Source organism: Pygocentrus nattereri, chromosome 9, assembly GCF_015220715.1.
Source record: "Pygocentrus nattereri isolate fPygNat1 chromosome 9, fPygNat1.pri, whole genome shotgun sequence".
NCBI lineage: Eukaryota > Metazoa > Chordata > Actinopteri > Characiformes > Serrasalmidae > Pygocentrus > Pygocentrus nattereri.
In genome coordinates this window covers 18,915,294-18,937,078 of record NC_051219.1, presented here as the reverse complement: position 1 = coordinate 18,937,078, position 21,785 = coordinate 18,915,294, and the positions used below count along the sequence as shown (strand labels likewise).

General features: G+C 39.1%; 1 protein-coding gene across 2 annotated transcripts; it reads left to right on the top strand.

Moving 5' to 3' along the window:
* Window positions 1-1,681: 1,681 nt before the first annotated feature.
* si:ch211-66i15.4 (protein pitchfork) lies at window positions 1,682-21,311 on the top strand. 2 transcript variants are annotated; one of them, XM_017694229.2, is made up of 7 exons: window positions 1,682-2,119; window positions 2,204-2,340; window positions 3,668-3,766; window positions 8,799-8,932; window positions 9,136-9,253; window positions 19,615-19,678; window positions 20,428-21,311. In XM_017694229.2, the coding sequence occupies exons 1-6, from the start codon at window positions 2,068-2,070 to the stop codon at window positions 19,669-19,671; spliced, it is 597 nt and encodes a 198-aa protein (XP_017549718.1). In that variant the 5' UTR covers window positions 1,682-2,067; the 3' UTR covers window positions 19,672-19,678; window positions 20,428-21,311. The 2 variants fall into 2 exon arrangements, with proteins under 2 accessions (XP_017549718.1, XP_017549717.1); XM_017694228.2 differs by lacking the exons at window positions 19,615-19,678; window positions 20,428-21,311 and adding an exon at window positions 18,215-18,504 and having other exon boundaries at window positions 1,686-2,119.
* Window positions 21,312-21,785: the final 474 nt, after the last annotated feature.

Genomic DNA, 21,785 nt, shown 5'->3' with positions numbered 1-21,785 from the left:
TGAAACCAGTTTTCTGTCACTTTTCAAGCATGTCTTTTTTATTACGGATTTTTGGAATGCAGGAGGCCTCCAAAAATGTGGCTTCCAACCCTGAAACAACAACCAAGTTTTGGTTCTCAACTGCACAATGTCCTCGGCTGTCACATGAATTTGTTCAGCACCATCAACAGCACTCCTGAATTAATGCAATGAAGGACTGATTATCCAAACTAGGTATTGTATGATAATTACAAATAATATTGTGCTGCCATCAGGACAGGTTTGTGGGGGGGGGGGGGGGGGTGCTGCTATCCCAGCAGTCTTCGGCCGGAAGGCAGGATACACCCTGGACAGGTCGCCAGTCCAACATGTATTCATGTTATTTGTATTTCATCTACAACCCCATTTCCAAAAAAGTTGGGATGCTGTGCAAAACATAAATTAAAAAAAAAATTGCAATGACATGCAAATCATTTAAACCCTATATTTCATTGAAAATAGTACAAAGACAACAAATGTTGAAACTGAGAATTTTTTTTGTTTTTCAAAAAATAAGTCCCCATTTCCAAATCTGATGCCAACAACACTTACCAAAAAAGGTGGGACGGGGCATGTTTACCACTGTGTTTCATCGACTCTTCTTTTAACAACACTCTGTAAGTGTATGGGTACTGAGTAGACTCTGCTGTAGTTCTGAAAGTAAAATGTTATTGTTTGATATAGGATTTCAGCTACTCATCGGTTCAGGGTCTCCTTTGTCATATTTTTCATTTCATAATGTGCCAAACCTTTTCAGTGGTGGACTGCAGGCATGCCAGTTTAGCACCTGGACTTTTTTAATATGGAGCCTTGCTGTTGTAATACATGCAGAATGTGGTTTGACACTGTCTTGCTGAAATAAGCAAGACCTTCCCTGAAACAGATGTTTCCAAAAATGTTGCCAAAACATGTATATATTGTTCAGCATTAATGGTTCCTTCACAGATGTGCAGGTCATCCATGCCATGTGCACCTATACCATCATGAATACTGGCTTTTGAACTTTGCACTGATAAGCTGAGTGGTCTGGAGGACGCTGTGATCATGATTTTTAAAAAGAATTTCAAATGTTGATTCGTTGGAACACAGGACACTTTTCCACTTCCCCACGGTCTATTTTAAATGAGCTTGGGCCCAGAGAAGGTGGCAGCATTCCTGGATCCTGTTTATATGTGGTTTCTTCTTTGCATTTTGAACTTGCATTTGTGGATGCAGCGACAAACTGTTTTCATAGACAGTTGTTTTCAGAAGTGTTCCTGAGCCCATGCAGTGATTTCCACTACAGAATCATATGTTTTTAATGTAGTGCTGCCTGACGACTCAAAGATCACAGCCAGCAAATACTGTTTTTTGGCCTTATGCCATCTATACAGAGATTTCTCCATCATGTTACGAACCCATTGCCAATTAACGACCAGGTGTTTTCTTTTAGCCTTGCACAACTTTACCAGCCTTTTGTTGCCCCGTCCCAACTTTTTTGGAATGAGTTGCTGGCATCAAATTCAAAACAGGCATATATTTTTCAAAAAACAATAAAATTTCTCAGTTTCAACATTTGATATATTGTTTTTGTACTATTCTCAATTAAATATAGGGTGTGAATAATCTGCATATCGCTGCATTTTTTCATTTACATTACATGTCCCTTACAGTGTATCTTTTTTGGATATGGGGTTGTATGTAATATTATTGGGTGTTGTGCCACGCTTACTAGTCAGAAAATAGCTATTTAAATATAATTTCCTCAGGTGCCCAAACATCTTGCACAGTATGGTTCACTACAGAAATATGTCAAATGTTGTACTGTCAAAGCGTCAGGCGCTCATATCAAAACAAAGTTTGAATTCCTGTGACCTTTGATAGACACATACCTCCCCTTTACATGTGTTTAGATATTACATGTTTATTTCACAGAATAAACATACGCCCAAATGAGAACTAGCCAACTGACCTTTTAGGAGGTAGCAAATACGACTTATTTTGAATGAATTACGGATCATGGTCACAGTTACTATGGTCACTTAATTGTGACGACAGTTGCAGGGTCACATGGTTTCCACCGCGACAGGTAAACAGGAAGAAATGGCGACACAAGATGCAGGTAACACCTCATAGTGATTATTGCATATTTCCTACACACGCGATGCTGTTTTTGCTTAAACTTTTGCTTTTTCTAACTCTCAAGTTACGAAGGTGGCGTTTGGTAGCTGCGAGGAGCGGAAGATGTTTCCAGCGCACTGTGCGCCTAATCGCACGGGCAACGAGTTCCAGCCACTGCACGGCTCTCCGGCGCGAGGCCCTGGGTGCTATGACAACCATGTGGTAAGACACGAAGCGGTGGCTGTTGTGGTTTCCGCACCCGTTTTTCGACAGACCCCTCCTCCGGCGCTAATGCGGGCCGATTTGCTATGAACTTCCAGCCATCCATCCATTATCTTCCGCTTCTCCGGGGTTCCGGGGTCGCGGGGGCACCATCGTAAGCAATGAGGCCCAGACCTCCCTTTCCCCAGCCACTTCCACTTGCTCCCCGGGGGGATTCCGAGGCGCTCCCAGGCCAGCTGGGCAATAGTCACGAACTCCCAGCCAATCCTAGCGCAGTATGTGAACCTACGGACTGCTTGTGAGTATGAACTGTTTGTGTGTACTGCGCGCCAATCCTGGAGCCGAAGGCGGAATATGGGTAGGAAAAGAAACAAGGAGTGCTGAAATCACATCCTATTCTTATCTGCTCTTTCTGTTCCGCACGAGTCAAAGGAGTGTGACCCACGTGTTGATAAGAGACCTACTGTCCGGTAACTGACGTTTCTGAAGAATTGTTTTCTTTGTTTACGGACCATAAATAGATTCCACGGATCAATGCAGCCATAACCATATGGTGTCTATTTCGACGGAACTGTAAACAGATAGGCACAGATACCGAAAACCAGCTTGTGGACTTGGGTACATCCCTTAAATATCCCTTAAAAAAAAAAAAAAACAATATATATATATATATATATATATATATATATATATATATATATATATATATATATATGCCAGAGGCTTACATACCTGAATTTTGTGGGGATCCACACTAGATGGTCTGATATGAATGAGAGTTAACATTTTAATGAAATACTAATCCATAACCCTTACCTGCTATATTTTTGCAAAAAGAATCTATTTTTAAGCACAAGTTGTTGTTGAAAATGCAAGTGATGATTGAAGTGGATTAACGTTGCACTGTATTATTGCACCAGTTGTTCAGTGGCGTCCTCCTATGTTAGAATGCTATAATATGAGAAGAGGTAGTTAAGCTACACCCTACAAAGAACCCTCACATAAATCCATTTTAGTCATGTATTAGTATTGACATGACATGACGTTTTTCATGTTCATGTTAGATGTTTAATTGACATACAGAGGCTATAATTTTTTTAGTGAGACGAACGTTTTTAAAAGTCATTTGAAGCATTGAAAATGCATGTACATCATTACAAAAACCCCATACTAAGTAATACCATACGTCATATGTGAAGTGCGTTTTTGCGAGACACAGTTCTTTGCAAAAGCCATAAAACATGTAAGCCGTAGGAAACTTGCTTATGTTTCAGATAGTTAGTCAATGAACTTGTCTACCTTCTCAAACTTATATTAATCCCAACAGGTGGGCACCATCCTTTACAACCTACAAAAAAGGCCGGAGAGCAAGAAAGGCTACAGTTTAGCAGCCCGCACTGCTCCTCGCTTCTTGCCCTCTTTCCAGGTATTGATGACTGTATATTGACTATGACTATGATGACTATGTTGCTTAGACGTATTTGATTGGTGAGATGAACACTTTAATCGTTGAAGTAGTTTGGAAAAGGGAGTTCAAGGCAAGGTGGAAACCTGGAAAGGAAGATGAGGCAAGACAGAATGTTGGCTTCTATTTTTGAGGAGTATTTTGAGTTCAGGAGTGTTTTTCTACTCTACCCTCAACCTCAGAACACTGGAACTGTGCTTTTTCCATTGGCCATCAGTTCAGTTCTGAAGGATCCAGGTTTGTGGTTTTGGTACCAGCAGGGTAATAGAGTTTGCTCTAACTCTTTGGCTATTTAACAGAATAAAATTAAATGTTTTGTAACAGTTCAAGTTGTATCTAGCACATGGGAAATGGACTAGAACTTGAACCGTGACTTCCATTGGTTCCCATTTGGGCCAGTTCTTGTTTTTGAATGTGCAGTAGTAAACCATCCTTTTTCTTCCTGAGGTCTTTTTTTATTTTTATGTACCAAAAACAATCATAATGAATAATTTTTAAATGAACATTTTCCAACCTCTCTTTATCCCTTACAGTTAAACAGACTGTTTTGTTACTGTGCCTTTAAGACTACTGTGACACATAAAGCAGTCTGCTCTGAAACATTCCACGTACCTTCTATATAAATGAGTGGTGCTGAACTGCTGTAGCATAAACAGGAAGGTTTATGTTAAATGTGTTGGTTTAATGACAAATTAGAAACAATTCACTTAAAACAGCCTAATTTTGCAGCTTAGTTTCCATATATAAACTGAATGCACTGTGGATTGAATGGTATGTTTTGAAATCTGTGTGCTGCATCCAACTCAGTATTTTAAAAAGGGGAAATTCCGTTTTCCATAATATGGATCCATCTGTATTAAATTTATATATTAAATTGTTGTTAGTGTCTAGGGAAATAATTGAAGAAATCAGCCTATCAGGAGTACCTTAGTAATAAAAAAAGGTTCTATATAGAACCATGAACACGCAAAGAGTGCTTGAGAGTTCTCTGCATTGTGAAAGGATTCTTGGTTTAAAGGGTTCTTTGCATCGTGAAAGGGTTCTTCTGATTGGTGGAGAATGTGCTGAAAATGGTGCTATATATAACCTTTTTGAAAAGGGTTCTGTAAAACACCAAAATTGAATCGAATGAACTTTATTGCCATTGCACATTGTACTCGTACACTTGCACAACAAAATTAAAGTACAGACCCCCACTCTCGGTGCAAAGAAAAAGCTTAAAAATAAAATAAGATAAAATTTAAACACTATACAAATTTACACTCAACAAAATGTAACCAAAAACGATTGCAAATGACCCATCAAAGTTTGAATTTTTCAGTTATAAATTGCACTGGCCCATTTGAAATGAACTGTTAATTTGCATAGTACGACATTGCCCCAGTGTGGAATTGCACCAAAACCCGATCAGTCACATGTTTATATTTAACAGATCAGTCACATGTTTGTGTTTAACAGAGTTATGGCCCTGTTGTAAAAAATGTCTTTTTGTCTGTTTGTCCTTGTTTTCATTTGTCTGTAACATCTTCCAGATGGCAGTTCAAACATTTGGTACCCTGGGTGTGTGCTGTATTTTTTAATCCTGTTGGCCCTTCTGAGACAGCGGTTGCTGTAGATTTCCTTAAGGGATGCTAAGGGATGTCCAATGATTTTTTGGGTGGTGTTGATGACCCCTTGTAAGTCCTTTTTGTGTGCTGTGGTGCAACTGGAGAACCACACAGAGACACAATAAGTCAGCACACACTCCATGGAGCAGCTGTAGAAAACAGCAGTTCTTTCTTAAGATTGAGCCTCCTGAGGAAGGATCTTTAGGAAGTGGAGACGTTGCTGTGCCCTTTTCACGACCGCTGTGGTGTTGGAACTCTGTTGGAGGTCTGCGTCCATACGCACCCCGAGGAACTTGAAACTGGATACCCTCTCCACACACTTCCCATTTATCCAGATTGTCTGCAAAAGGGTTCTTCTACTGTTACGATGTCAAGCTTGTAACAATAGCAGAAAACTTTTTGGTGCTATACAGAACCTTTGTCAAAAAGATGCTATAGAAAACCATGTACAATATATTCTCCATCAATCTGAAGAACATTTTCACAATGCAAAGAACTCTTTAATCATACAAAGGGTTCTTTAAGTAATTCTATATGGAACTACACTCACTGGCCACTTTATTAGGTACACTGTTCAGCTGCTTGTTAACACAAATAGGTAATCAGCCAATCACGTGGCAGCAACTCAACGCATTTAGGCATGTAGAGGTGGTCAAGGCAACTTGCTGAAGTGCAAGCCGAGCATCAGAACGGGGAAGAAAGGTGATTTAAGTGACTTTGAACGTGGCATGGTTGTTGGTGCCAGACAGGCTGGTCTGAGTATTTCAGAAACTGCTGATCTGCTGGGATTTTCACGCACAACCATCTCTAGAGTTTACAGAGAACAGTCAGAGAAAGAGGAAATTTCCAGTGAGCGGCAGTTGTGTGGACGAAAATGCCTTGTTGATGTGAGAGGTCAGAGGAGAATGGACAGACTGGTTCGAGATGATAGAAAGGCAACAGTAACTCAAATAACCAACCAAAATCTCTGAGGAATTTTTCCAACACCTTGTTGAAAGTATGCCATGAAGAATTAAGGCAGTTCTGAAGGCAAAAGGGGGTCCAACCTTTTACTAGCAATGTGTACCTAATAAAGTGGCAGGTGAGTGTATTTCTTTACTAAAGAACCCTTGGAGAGCCATCTTTTTTAAGTGTGTACTGAAAATACTGCACACTGTGTCCAGTTGCTTTAAGAGATAATACAGTGTGTGATCTTTGCTGGTCATTTCTACTGGTGCTATTTGGCCTATTCCTTGTTGTAAATTGTCTGGATCTCCTTCCCTCAATCCATTGTGCAATTTGTGACAGTAACATGTCTTCACATCTTCACGATTTCTATGAAAATTCCTGGATCATTTATAAGCTTTTTCAAGCTCTTAGAATATTAAACAGATCTAACACAGGTCTAAATGTTGGCATCTAGGTCAGACATTTCATATATAGGTCAGTGAATACAGGACTTATTCCAAGAACTGTTTAGTAACATTTTTTTTAGTTCATACAATGGTTTACTTAGCAGTGACCTAGTAAATGAAGTTGGAATAACATGGCTTAAAACTATAGAAGTTGGTTCACATGGACAGGTTTATAATTTACCTTGAGAACTCTGAAGAAATGAATGCATACATTATAAAACTAATGTTAGTTATAAATAATCTCTGCCCAAAGCATATGGCTTCTGTGAAATGCAAAAGGATTTTAGTCTGGCACTCAAGTTAGTCTGAGAGGACATTCAGGGTGGAAAAGCAATTTTCCAGCGCAAATAGTTTCCATATTTGACCACTAGTGTAGTTGGGGTATAAAAAAAAAACTTCCTGCTTGATACTCAGGGCAACGTATTAAAGTACTCAGTTTTTGAGGCCCTATTTTGATACTATGGTTTATGGCACAGCTTTCTATTTCTATCTATTTCTCAACCAAACTACAGCTTTCTCAAACAAACTTCAGACTAAATGCACTTGCTCGTTTAATCTAGATACAGTTTTTCCTATACACTGCTTGCCTTGATATGGAAGAAATCAAACAGTATACAACAGGCCAAGGCAGTATACAGTAGGCCTACATATTTCATGATTGACATCTTGTTCCTTCAAGAAAAAGACGCTTTCATGGCCAAAGTTCTGTTTTTTAAATAATTTAACAGGTCACTTCTATGACAGGATATTTAGAATATGAAATGATCAGAGTGATCAAGCCGAAGAATTTCAACTCTCATTTTGAATGCTTTCAGATTTTATCTTCCTCTAGAGGGCACTGCTGTCAGCCTGCTGACCAGTTTTTATCAACACAAAGAAGCATAAGACATATTTCAGCATTACAATCTTAACTTATAACACTTCTAAACTCAGTGTTTGAAATATTTTTGTTGATTCTTCAAACAAATAAATAACTGTCAGAGTCAATGATCATCCTTCACCTTTGCTGTAAATTTCCACTGCTGTCTGAAAAAGAAATATTATCTTTAAAAGAAACACAATGGCACACAATGGCACAGAGTTCTGCGTTCAACTCTGTTTCTTTTTCTCTTGGTGTCTGCAGTGACATATTTGTTTCTAGCAGTATCTGAGCTCAGGACTGTCTTTTTCTCTAAGCTATTGGTAACTAGCAAAGATACTTTCACTAGATTGACAAAGCACTTCTTGTAAGTCGCTCTGGATAAGAGCATCTGCTAAATGCTGTAAATGTAAATGTAAAACAGAAAGGCTTAAAAATCCTCTCAGGCACAGGAAGACAGGTAACTAAAATCTAGAATACTAGTTATCAAGCTAAGCATTTTCTCCTCTCAATACTTTAATATACTTTATACAAGACTTTTGGACCTGGGTACAGTTGTGTCTGGTTGTATGTATAGTGGTTGGTGTAGTGTAGTGGGTAACACCTCTTCTACACCATAGACTGAGGTTCAATCCCCGACTGGGTAAACACCCTACGCTATACCAATAAGAGCCCTTGGGCAAGACTCCTAATACTACCTTCACCTACCTGTGCAAAATGATCCAATTATAAGTTGCTCTGGATAAGATTTTTTGAAAATCCCATTATGTTGTGTACCTTAAAGTTTACCCAGGTGAAAGGTTTGTATTTTTTTAATAGATAACCTATTGTTTTTTAACAGAAAAATAAAATAAAAAGCCTGGCGATGAAGGAGAGGGGGTGAGGGCTTAGAAAGTATAAATTGTGTTCCCTGAATAAAGGTACTGAGATGTACCTTTGAGGGTACCAGCCAAGTGATAATTTCATACCTTTTATTTCTGAGAGTGTAGAGAATGTCAGCATAGTTCCTAATATCCATATGAGGTCAACTACAGAATGACGACAAAACCTTAGTGGTGTATCCTAAATATGAAACAGTATCTCTTCAGGGCTTAATGTTAGAGGTTTTAATTACATACACTGCTCTCTCCTAGACAGTCACTCCCTCGCCACAGAAATACCAGCAGGACTGGAGTGCATCAAGAGTGTGTCCTCCTGGAAGAACCCCCTTCAACTCCACCACTCAGAGGTTTACATCAAAGCCTGCTACAGCTAGCTTCAACCCTGGGTCAGTTCCTATTCACAGCACATCAACTTCTTTCATCTTTAGAGAGACGTTTGTGTTTCTTTTTTTTCGTAAAACACTGCTGTTATGTTTGCACAGTGGCTTCAGATATCACAGATTGTAGATATGTCATTCCTCCACATTGTAGTTTGTTCAAGTTGTTGTAGACATTGATTTAAACTTCTCCCATTTAAAAATTCTCCCAGCCCTGGGTCATATGCTCATGATTCCCCACACGATCGGAAGGTGGCCTGGCCTATGAAGTTTGGCTCACCAGACTGGTCCAGAGTGCCCCAGCTGGAGAGAAGATCACTGCGCACTGAGGTACAAGAAACATATATATACTCATAACTCCTATTAGCATATCATATTGTATATGTTGGTATAAGGATAGGCAATATGATATGTTTTCAAGATACACTGACCTTTTTATTGCAATTATCACAAACAATTTTTTTTATAATAATGCTAAAAAATATCAACAGTAATAACAAAACTGCTTAATAATATTGTTACTAATTAGTGACAGGAAATCTAGCAAGACAGTCGAATGAATGTTTCAATTTTTTTTGGAACTCATGTTCGAAGCAGAGGTTTTAAAACAGTTTGAAGAGCACATTCTCTGCATCATCATGTATTGGATTAATTTCCATCCAGTTAGAATCATTTGGACCTCTACTGTCTGCATACAATGACAATGATTACATGTTGTTTTTTTTTTTTTTTTTTGCCTTTTATTTCACAATTTGAAAGAAAAACAATATTAATTCTACAATGTCTTGTAACAATCTAACCCCACTCCCCCAACCCACTCTACTCACCCTATCCATCCTACTCACCCTCCCTACCCTTCCCACCTATTCCTAGATACCTGCCTCCCCAATCCCCCCCCCAAAAAGGTAATAATAAATTAAATAAATAAGTAAATAAATAAAAATACATTGTTAAAATAACGAAGGATAAAGACATCCTCTAATCAGTATTTAAGTTAGGTAGGTGTTTAAAATAGGAGATGGATGGTTGCCAAATCCGGTCAAATAAGTCTGCAGTACCTCTCAGGCTAAATTTAATCTTTTTCAAGTCCAAGAAAAACATGACATCAGTTAGCCATAGAGCATGTGAGGGTGGGGTGGTAGATTTCCATGCCAAAAGGATCCTTCTCTTAGCTAAGTGGAGGGCAAATCAACTGCATCAGCTACTTAGCTTAGTAAGAGAAAGAGGAAGATTGCTCCATCTTTGAAAGTCCTCCTTCATGGATGACATCAGGGGAGTATAGTTAGCCTCTTGAATGGAAGATAAAGAACGAGTGATATTATTACCAAGATATCTAATGCTGTCCAGGGCTAAACAAAAAGGAATACTGGTCTGATCTATTGGACATAAAAGAAAAATTAGAGGGAAAAATTCTCTTTTTTCAAAATTTAATTTGTACCCTGAGAAAGAACTGAATTCATTTAAAATGGATTGGATTGCCAAGATTGAGGATCGGGGGTGACTAATGAATAATAAAAGATCATCTGCATATAGCGAAACTATGCTGTACACCATAGCGTGATATACATAGCGGGAAGCTGTAAATCATTCAGAAAGGAATACATGATATTTGGATTGGGATGGTGTTCAGATGCATAAAGCAAAGAGTAATAGTCAGCAAAACTCTTGTTGATTTTCTTTGGGATGAGAAGTCAAATTGCCTGTAGAGTCTTTAATCTGAGGGATTAGCCTAGAAGTCTCCTGAGCTGATGGGGGAAAATTAATCGACTGCCTTTATCACCATATTCATATACTAAACCCTGTGAATGCAAGATAAAAGCCTCTGCCTTTTTTGAAGCAAGTAGATTAAACTCTGCTTGAAGGACCATTTGTGATTTTAACAGCTCAGGAGAAGACTTCTCAGAAATGTTTCTGTCCAACTCGCGTATCGATTTTGAGATATCCTCCATTTGTTTACATCTGAGTTTTTTAATGTATGAGGAGGATGAAATTATTTCTCCACGAAGCACGGCTTTAAGTGCTTCCCACAGTATAGTGTTTGAAACGGAGTCAGATCTGTTGGTGACCAGAAAAAAGTCAATTGAGTCTGAGGTCATTGAACAAAATGATTCTTCGGATAAGAGGATGGGGTTCAAACGCCACTGAGGTGGATCCCTCTGACACCAGACAAATTTTACTTCCATTTGAAGAGGAGCGTGATCAGATATGACAATGGCTAAGTAGTCAACGTGGGTAACTGACTCAAGGAGTTCCCTATTTATAAAAAAATAATCAATACGAGAATAAGATCTATGTACTGGAGAAAAAAAAGAAAATAATTTAGTAAAAGGGTGAAGTGATCGCCAGGGATCCACACAGCCATTGTCCTCCATGAACAAGGATAGAGATCGGGCCATTCTCGAAGTTGAGAGCAATTTTGAGCTAGATCGGTCTAGTGTTGGATTCATTACACAAGTTTAAGTCACCTCCAAGAATAAGCTTATGCGTATCTAGATTAGGGGAAACAGATAAAAGCCTATTCACATCATGAATAGTCCACATCATCCCAGTTTGGAGCATAGATATTTACCAATAGCAACTGGATCTGGAATAGGAGACCCGAAACAATTACAAATCTACCTTGTTGGTCTGAGATTATGTTCATTGGAATGAACTGGGTCCTCTTATTAATCAAAATAGCCACCCCTCTAGCCTTTGAGTTATAATTAGAATGGAAAACTTGGTTAACAAAAGATTTACGCAATCTAGTATGTTCCGCACCAGATAGGTGGGTTTCCTGAAGGAACACAATGTCTGCACATTAGAGTGTTACATTACAGTGTTTTGAGATGAGAAAAAACCTTTTACCATTTTTGTCTGGGCCTTATCTCATTCCATGAGATAAATCTGACCGGGTTTTGTTGATTAGTGTTCTTCCTTATTATAGACATGTGGTAGATATGAGATTAAAAGATTGTGATAATAATACTGCAAGAGAAGCGGAGAGGGAGAAAGAGGGGGGAAAAAAAGGGCAGGTAAGAAACAACTCATAACATAACCTTCCAGCTTGAACTTGAGCCGTGACGGTTCTAAAAGCCATGCACCACCTCTACCTCCCTAAGTAACAAAATTAATTAAAAAAATTACAGTATGTGCAAAATTGAAAGAAAATTAAAGTTAAACGTGCAAATGTGCAGTAGCACAGCTGTTCATAAAGTGTGTTGCAAGTAACAGATGTAAACAGTAAACAATAGTGTTCTGTGCAAGTAATATATGTAAAACAGTGTTCTGACAGTAGCAGTACAGTCAATGTAATGTGCAGTTGTTGAGTGCAAGGTTGACCAGATGGTCAGAATGGGAGGGGGAAGAGGTAGTGAGTGAGGTGTTCACCAGCCTGATGGCCTGTGAATACAAACTGTTTGTCAGTCTTGTGGTCCTGGACTTCACATTCCTGTAGTGTCTGCCTGAAGGTAGGAGTGTGAAGAGTCTGTGCTCGGGGTGTGTACTGTCCCTTACGATGTTGTGGGCCCTCCTGATGACCCTGGCGTGATAAATGTCCTGTAGTGAGGGGAAGGCTGCTCCTGAGATGGACTGTGCAGCTTTGATCACACGCTGGAGAGCCTTTCTGTCCTGAGCAGTGCAGTTTCCATATCAGACCATGATGGAGCTGGAAAGGACACTCTCGATCGTACTCCTATAAAAGGTGCTGAGAATTGTGGCTGGCATGCCAAATTTCCTCAGCCTTCTCAGAAAGTACAGTTGCTGTTGGGACTTCCTGATGATCCTCATTGATGTGGATGCTGAGGAATTTGAAGGTCTTCAACCCCTCCACCTCTTCCTCACCTATGTACAGGGGTGTGTGCAGCTCCCGCTTCCTCCTTGGATCAGCAATCATTTCCTTGTTCTTGTCTGCATTCAAGGAAAGATTGTTGTTATGAACCAGGCCACCAGCTCAGCCACCTCCTTCCTGTATGCTGTCTCATCCCCACCAGTGATCAGTCCAATGACTGCAGTATCATCAGCAAACTTGATGATGCTGGTGTTGTTCTGGGAGGCCACGCAGTTATAAGTGAAGAGCATGTACAGAAGGGGGCTCAGCACACAGCCCTGAGGGACCCCTGTGCTCACTGTTCTTGTACTGGATGTGCGGCTACCGACTCTGACTGACTAGGGTCTGTCTGTTAGAAAGTTCAGCACCCAGTTACAGAGGGCGGGTGTCAGTCCAAGGGTGAGGAGCTTTTCTGAGAGTTTGTGTGGGATGACTGTGTTAAATGCTGAGCTGTAGTCAATAAAGAGCATTCTGACATACGTGTCCTTGCCCTCCAGGTGTGTGAGGGCAGGGTTCACTGTGTCGTCTGTGGACTGCTTCTGATGGTATGCAAACTGGAGAGGGTCTATAATGTTTGGAATGTATGTCTCCTGTATGTGAGTCATGACTATTCTCTCGAAGCACTTCATCTTGATTCGGGTGAGTGCAACAGGGCGATAGTCATTTAGGCAGGTCACAATAATAGGGTGAGTTAACACAATATTGCCATCCATTCCTGCCAATGTAATATTTGCTTGTTGCTCAAAATAACCACATTATGAAATATGACACTGAAGGTGTCAGAGCCTTATGCTTTATAGAGATGTATGCATACATGACAAGTCAGAGTTTCTGAAAGGGAAAACTAACCAGCTGGTCAGTACTGCACCAGAGGCAGCACTCAGGAGCTGACCCACTTGCTTTGTGCTTGGTGCAACTCTGAGTTGAGTCTCACTGAATTGAAACTTGAAGAATGGCTGAATGAAACACATTTATTATACAACCCCAATTCCAATGAAGTTGGGACGTTGTATAAAACATAAATAAAAACAGAATACGATGATTTGCAAATCCTTTTCAACTCATATTCAATTGAATACACTACAAAGACAAGATATTTAATGTTCATTATTGTTTTTTGCAAATATTCACTCATTTTGAATTTGATGCCTGCAACATGTTCCAAAGAAGTTGGGACAGGGGCAAAAAAAGACAGGGAAAGTTTAGGAATGCTCAAAAAACACCTGTTTGGAACATTCCACAGGTGAACAAGTTAATTGGAAACAGGTGAGTGTCATGATTGGGTATAAAGGGAGCATCCCTGAAATGTTCAGTCATTCACAAGCAAGGACGGGGCGAGGTTCACCACTTTGTGAACAACTGCGTGAGCAAATAGTCCAACGGTTTAAGAACAACGTTTCTCAACGTGCAATTGCAAGGAATTTAGGGATGTCATCACTCTACAGTCCATAATATCATCAAAAGATTCATTGAATCTGGAGAAATCTCTGCAAGTAAGTGGCAAGGCAGAAAACCAACATTGAATGCCTGTGACCTTCAATCCCTCAGGCGGCACCGCATTAAAAACCGACATCATTCTGTAATGGATATTACCACATGGGTTTAGGAACACTTCAGAAAACCACTGTCAGTGAACACAGTTCGTCGCTCCATCTACAAGTGCAAGTTAAAACTCTGCCATGCAAAGCAAAAGCCATATATCAACACCACCCAGAAACGCCGCCGGCTTCTCTGGGTCCCGAGCTCATCTGAGATGGACTGATGCAAAGTGGAAAAGTGTCCTGTGGTCTGACGAGTCCACATTTCAAATTGGTTTTGGAAATCATGGACGTTGTGTCCTCCAGGCCAAAGAGGAAAAGGACTGTCCGGATTGTTATCAGCGCAAAATTCAAAAGCCAGCATCTCTGATGGTATGGGGGTGTGTTAGTGTCCATGGCATGGGTAACTTGCACATCTGTCAAGGCACCATTAATGCTGAAAGGTACATACAGGTTTTGGAGCAACATATGCTGCCATCCAAGCAACGTCTTTTTCAGGGACGTCCTGCTTATTTCAGCAAGACAATGCCAAGCCACAGTCTGCACGTTACAACAGCGTGGCTTCATAGTAAAAGAGTGTGGGTACTAGACTGGCCTGCCTGCAGTCCAGACCTGTCTCCCATTGAAAATGTGTGGCGCATTATGAAGCACAAAATAGGACAATGGAGACCCCGGACTGTTGAGCAACAGAAGTTGTACATCAAGCAAGAATGGAAAAGAATTCCACCTACAGAGCTTCAACAATTAGTGTCCTCAGTTCCCAAACCCTTATTGAGTGTTGTTAAAAGGAAAGGTGATGTAACACAGTGGTAAACATGCCCCTGACCCAACTTCTTTGGAATGTGTTGCAGACATCAAATTCAAAATGAGTTAATTTTTGCAAAAACCAATAAAGTTTATCCATTTGAACATTTAAATATCTTGTCTTTGTAGTGTATTCAAATGAATATGGGTTGAAAAGGATTTGCAAATCATCGTATTCTGTTTTTATTTATGTTTTACACAACGTCCCAACTTCATTGGAATCGGAGTTGTACATTTATAATTATACACTGACCAAGAGGGCAAAATGACAGGGGCTCAAACTCCTCTTGGGGTCTATCAGTGCATGTGGCTGACCATTGGACTGTGTGGCCTCGGGTCATATGCAAAACTTAGAAAATCAGAAAGTCAGATCAGAGCAGTTTATTCATTTGACTCGTGTTCCAAATTATTACAAAGGAGTATCACTAATAATAAAAATAATTATTTTTGTGCTTTACACAGTTTACATAAATACAACCAACACAGAGACAAATGTGAAACATCCATTATAAAAAAATACAGACATAACAATATGCATCCCTAAAAACATAAATTTAAAAAGAAATTGGAAAGACTTCAAATTGTCTCCTGCATGGACAGCAACAGTTGTCATTCTTAAGTTTTATAAGGGCTAACTTAAAAAAAAAAACACTGTGCATTCAGGTATATAATGGGTATCATCTGTACATATAGAATACTAAACAAGTGCATGTATACTACATGGCCAAATCTATGTGGACACCCTTTCAAATTAGAGGTTTTGGTAGTTTTTGTCAATTCCATTCTTAGCAGGTGCAGACAAACACTGGCAGGAGAACAGGTCGTTCCAAGTCATCAGTAAGAGCTCAGTGACATTGGCACTATCATAAGATACCATGTAGTCAGCAAGTCAGTTCATTAAATTCATGCCCTGCTAAGTGCTGAAAAATCTAAGAGCAACAATAGCTCAGCTGCGAAGCATTAGGCCGCACAAGCTAAAGGCTAAAAGGGCTGACACACACTGAAGCACATAAAGCATAAAAATAATTTATTCTTGGTTACAACACTCACTGCCAAGTTTCAAACTGCCTCTGGAAACTATGCCAGCACAATTTGAGTTAGGTTTACATTGTAGCTGTGCATGAGCCTAAGATCACCATTTGCAATGGGGACTGGAGCACTGGAAATGCATTCTCTGGAGCACTGAAAATGAGGCTTCACCGTCTGGCTGTCTGATGGGTGATTTGGTTTGGTGGATCCTGGGAGAACACTGCCTGCCCAAGTTCCAGCTGTAAAGTTTGGTTGAAAAGGAATGATGATCTGCTTCTGTTTTAATTGTTTGGACCCCTTAGATCTAATGGCCCCATGCACAAGGTGGAGTTCTGGTTTGTACAAAGCTCTGACCAAAACCCCATCCAGCACCACTGGGATGAATGGAGACACCAATTTACTGTTGCTCTTGGAGCAGAATGCAAGCCAATCACTGCAGTTCCAAAATATAAAGCTTTTCTAGAAGAGTGGTGGGCGTTACAGCAACAAAAGATAGCCCAAAAAAGGCTTATACCAATAAAAGCTTTATAACAATTACTCTATAAAGAGTCAGCTATTGCAGTAACTATAGAAACTGAGGTATATGTAGCTGATAGAATGTCAGCTTATTCATCATACCATTTTTTTTTTCAAATTTTTACCAACATTAAATTGTTTATTTCTCACAAATGTTGAGGTAAAAATAATATTATTTTTAAATAAAGTTTAGAATAACTGAAGTTTGGGAGGAGGAACATGCCTGAAACTCCTCCTCCTTCCAATCTAACACCCTATAAATTCACATTCTTACTTTCTGCCTCCCTGTTCCTCAGTCCTATGACAGTCCTCCCCACTGTGTGAAATACTCTTCTGTATTTAGGGGGTCTTATGTTGGCTGGCTAATCCAGTTTTGTCTAACCGCTAACGTATTTGCCTTAGAGGCTTCGATGACACCAAAATGATTAGTTTAATGATTTTATGGGGGAAATGATCTTTTCTGGTTTGGTAATACAGGTCTTACATTAACTGAGATCTTACAGATCTCCTCTAGAGACTTAGGTTTGAGAAATGAGTAACAATTCACTTTTTCCATCAGTCTCTTGTGAAATTGGGCAGGTTTTCAGACCTACCAATAAAATAATGTTTCGCTGAGCATAATTACACGGGCAATGCTAAGAAGGACCAACAGGATAAGCTTATTTGTTACAGCGCTACCCTAAGGCAGACAAGTGCTACATAGTAAGAATACTAATGACAGAAGCTTGGATAATAATAATAATAATAATAATAATAATAAATTTAATTTAAAAGCGCCTTTCTCGACACTCAAGGACACTGTACAAAATGTAGGGTTATATAAAAAAAAACCAGAAAACATCAACAGAGAGAGTAGGCTAATTTGAGCAGGTGAGTTTTAAGACTGGATTTGAAAAGAGGAAAAGAGTCAATGTTACGGATGTCAGGTGGGAGGGAGTTCCAGAGTTTGGGAGCAGAGCAGCTGAAAGCTCTGCACCCCATGGTAGTCAGACAAGCAGAAGGTACAGAGAGATGAATGGAAGAGGAGGATCTGAGCGAGCGGGTAGAAGTTGCGATTTGGAGAAGATTTGACAGATAAGGGGGGGGGCAAGATTATGTATGGCCTTAAATGTGTGGAGGAGAATTTTGGATAAGTAATGACCTTTCACTGAATTTATATTTGAGTGTCTATTCTTCCCTAATGAACAGCATAACTTCATAATAATTTTATGTTCATTAGTTTCAAAATCTAAATTTTGGGGGTTCCGGCCTTCTAGCGACAAACAGAAGCCATCCAAAATTCCAGCCCAAGTCCTCTCCCGAGTTCTCTCCCCTCCCTCAGTCTTCCTTCACACTACCACTACATGATAAAGGTGCGGTACAAACTCACAAATTGCCTTTTAAAAATGTGGCAGTTCTGTTTTGCTGGTACATTTTGTGAAGTCTGTCTTTCTAAACCTCAAAGAGAGAAAAAAATACTGCAATACATATTATGCACTATACATATGTCCTCAGGTAATGTGATGCTACATTTGTTTATTTTTTTTATTTAATTACATCTTATACGTGACATGAAAAGGACTGACGAATGCTTTGCTTGTGTTTATTTGAACATAGCTCCCTTGTGACAAGGAGTTCCTCAAGCAGAGAAACAGAGTGGCATATCTACGCTTGTTCTACTGTTGACCCTACTGGACAAATACATCATGTGATCTGGATTTAGGATTTGACCACATGATTAAATTGGCCACTGTCACTCCTATGTGTTTGTTGTCTGCTTTTCAAGTTCATGATTTTATTTTGCTACTCTACGTATGAATTCCTTTCAGTTGACCTCTTGTAATTTGTACACTGCAATGTGAATATTTTAAAGTGTGCTGACCCATTAAAGGAACACTATAAACAAACCCGTAGAGATAATGAAGTGATAGTTTCGTGACTTGTTTCCATGCACAAACAAGTAAGCATGCCAGTATGGTTTGATGAGAGGAGAATGACGGTAAGCTAAAGCATACTAAACATACAGCATTTATTTCTGCATTCTGTTGCATTTAATGCTCTTAAAAAAACAGTTACTGCAAATTTGATGAACTTCATAACTGTGTTGTTTTGTGTAGTCATGTTGTTCATGACTTGCAAGATTCTAACCATACAATTCACTTCAACTTCTCAGAGTAAAGAATCAAGGTAAATGTCTTCACAGTACTACTACACAGTTCCCAGGTCTACTTTATAAACTGAATAAAGACGATAATAGGTGGAAATGCATTCTCATACAAGGTGCATGAATGGTCTGCTTTAAGCAGCAGACCTTTTCTAACAAGCCAATACTCCAAATGTGGATGTTTTGTAGCTTAGACAGACAGTAATCATCAAATACTGACAGAAATAAAAAGGTAGTGGGTTTAGTTTTTATGATAGCAGCCAGACACTGTTTTTCCTACTGCTCTGCATACACATGATGCATATTCATTCAAGCAGCCTGTGAAGATGTTACACCTCGAGTAGAGGATTTCAGGTTTATGTATGGCTTCCTGGTCAGGTCTGCGGGGGTGAGGAGACCAGTAGGATGCACAAGACCAAACGTTGAGTGCACAAGCAGGCAGTTTATTTACACGACGTGAAATAAAAACTGTGCAAAGGAAAATAAAGTATTTACATTGTATGCCAAGCGTCAGGCTTAGTCCTGGCAGAGAAGCAGGCACAAGGATGGGTCCCATCTCACCTTACAACTTCCCCCACACCATTCTTTAGTCACAACTGGCAGCTAGTGTTCTCCAGTGGTAGTCATAGGGAGAAGCAGCCTTCCCTCTCCGGGAAGCCCTCAGGTTTTATGTCATAAGCCCCACCCTCGGAGATCCCATTCCCCACCATGTGGTCAAAACAGTGTGATTTACATTTAAAACAAACAATAGTGTTATATACAGTCAACCTAGGTTATACAGTCTGTTACCTGTAAGTATATTGCTTGGCTATTAATTTATAATGTCTTAATTATTTTATTTCTTCCTCCACAGGGTATTAGATGCAGAATAGACCCCCCCTTTCTCCCCATCGGTGGATCCTCCCTATAAAGATAAGGTAAGTAGGTCTGCCTGCTGTCCCTCTTTTGCTGTTTCCCCTTCACAGGCAGACACAGGTTTCTTCATATACCTTCATATACCTTCATATACCCATACACACACACACACACACACACACATATATGTATTTCATGATCTAAAGGATGTTGTTCATAGGCCCTGCCTTACCACATCACACAGCCTTTATCTTACAGTGGAGGTTTCATGGACAACTCTCAAGAATATTTTGCTAATAACGCTAAATCAGTTCATTTTGCATAAGTGTATTTGCTAAAGCTAAAGCATATCAATGCATGGGTTCAGCATGTACAGGCTGACAGCTGGGGAAATAAACTGGAATAGCAGTCAGTTGTGTTATTAAAGCATATTGTAATTGTCATAATTATATAACTGTATTATGTAAGATCATTTAATTTTCTTGATTAGGCCTAATAATGTTTATACTTGCACTTGCACAAGAACATGTTTTGATTAGGATTTCCTAATATACTATAACCTGAAAAGTCTATAAAGTCTTCACCCTTGAGCATACTGTGATATGTTTAGTAAAAAGGTATTATTATTCATAGATATTTACATATAGATCAAAAATATTAAGCCTAAAACTCACCTGGATAGTCAGCGATTACAGGAATAGCCTAATCAATGTTTGCTTGCTTACCACGCAGTGGAAGTAACCATTTGAAGAGGCTTCACTTTTCTGCCAAAATCTGAAGGGTTTATCTTCCATGTTTCTATTCTTTTAAGGGGCAATAAGGCTTGGGAACTGACATCACATCATGCTGCATTACTGTTCTATTCAGGGCTGTTCTACCATATTGGCAGGGTTTCTTTTTTGCATAATGCAAAGCGGAAGAAACCCTTAGAGGAAAACAAATAGCACAATAAGAGAAATATTTAATAAAGAAAACAAATAAGGCAGAACTGAATAAAATTGGTCACTGAACAGAAGTTTTAGATTAATTAATAAAAAAACAGTAACTACTGTTAGAATCATATCAGTGAAAGTGAGAATTCAATCTTGTATCTGTGTTCAATTTTTGTTAGATTTTTGTTTGTGACTTGTTGCTCTTAGCATACCTACTCCAAGCTAAATTCATTTTAATTCACCTCTTCTGCACCTTGTTTTTTCAAGTTTGTTTACAGTTTCAGGATCATTACAGATGGTATAATATTGGTATTTGTCCTTACTGTAGCTCCCTGAAGCCCATAATTTAGTTTTCTTAAAATATGTTTATACTGATTTTAGATGTCCACTGTATAATCTGTCTTCCACTGTCAATTCTTTCTTTTTATTCCAGAATTTTTGTCAGAGGCCTTTTTGATAACCTATTTGAGTTTCATCCATAGCTCTTCTGGCTCCCTATCAATTATGTAAAGCATCTGCAATCAGTTCATGGTGTTTTCCTTTAGAACAGACAGTATGTTTTTCAGATCTCCAGAAAATCTTATTTTTTTTAGCTTCACATTAGATGTATGTGTGCTAAAATCAGCTCCAGGCCAGGTCTACATATACTGAATTTTCATATTTATCTAATCTAATCCATTATATATTAACTTAGGAAAAATTTTAACTATTTTTAACGTTAACATTTTTCTATATAACTTTACCTTATATTATTTAATTCCATCTTGTCTTAAACCTTCTTTGCCATTTTACCTTACCTTACACCCTAAACTTACCCTATTTTAAACTGTTAATTTACCTTACTTTATACTATCACATCTGAACAGATCTCTTACTCTAATCATACCTTAACTCACAGTCCACACTCTGTAAGTAGTGCCATGGTTCTGAATAAAGCCTAGCTATTCAAACTCGCCCCAATCTCAGGCCTTAATCTTGCTAAGTTTAATTTTATCCGGTTTGCTTGACATATATAACTGAGTGTCAACGGCAAAGCGGTGTTAATTTATACCATGTTTACTGATAATGGTGCCCAGTGGTAGCATATATATTGTGAGTAATAATATAGGTCCTAAAACAGAGTCTTGTGGAACACCATACTTTTCTTTTGCAAGGACAGCTGATTCACCATTTACATTAACAAACTTATAGCGATCAGTGAGGTAGTACCTGAACCAGAAAGAGTTATTCCTGTTAC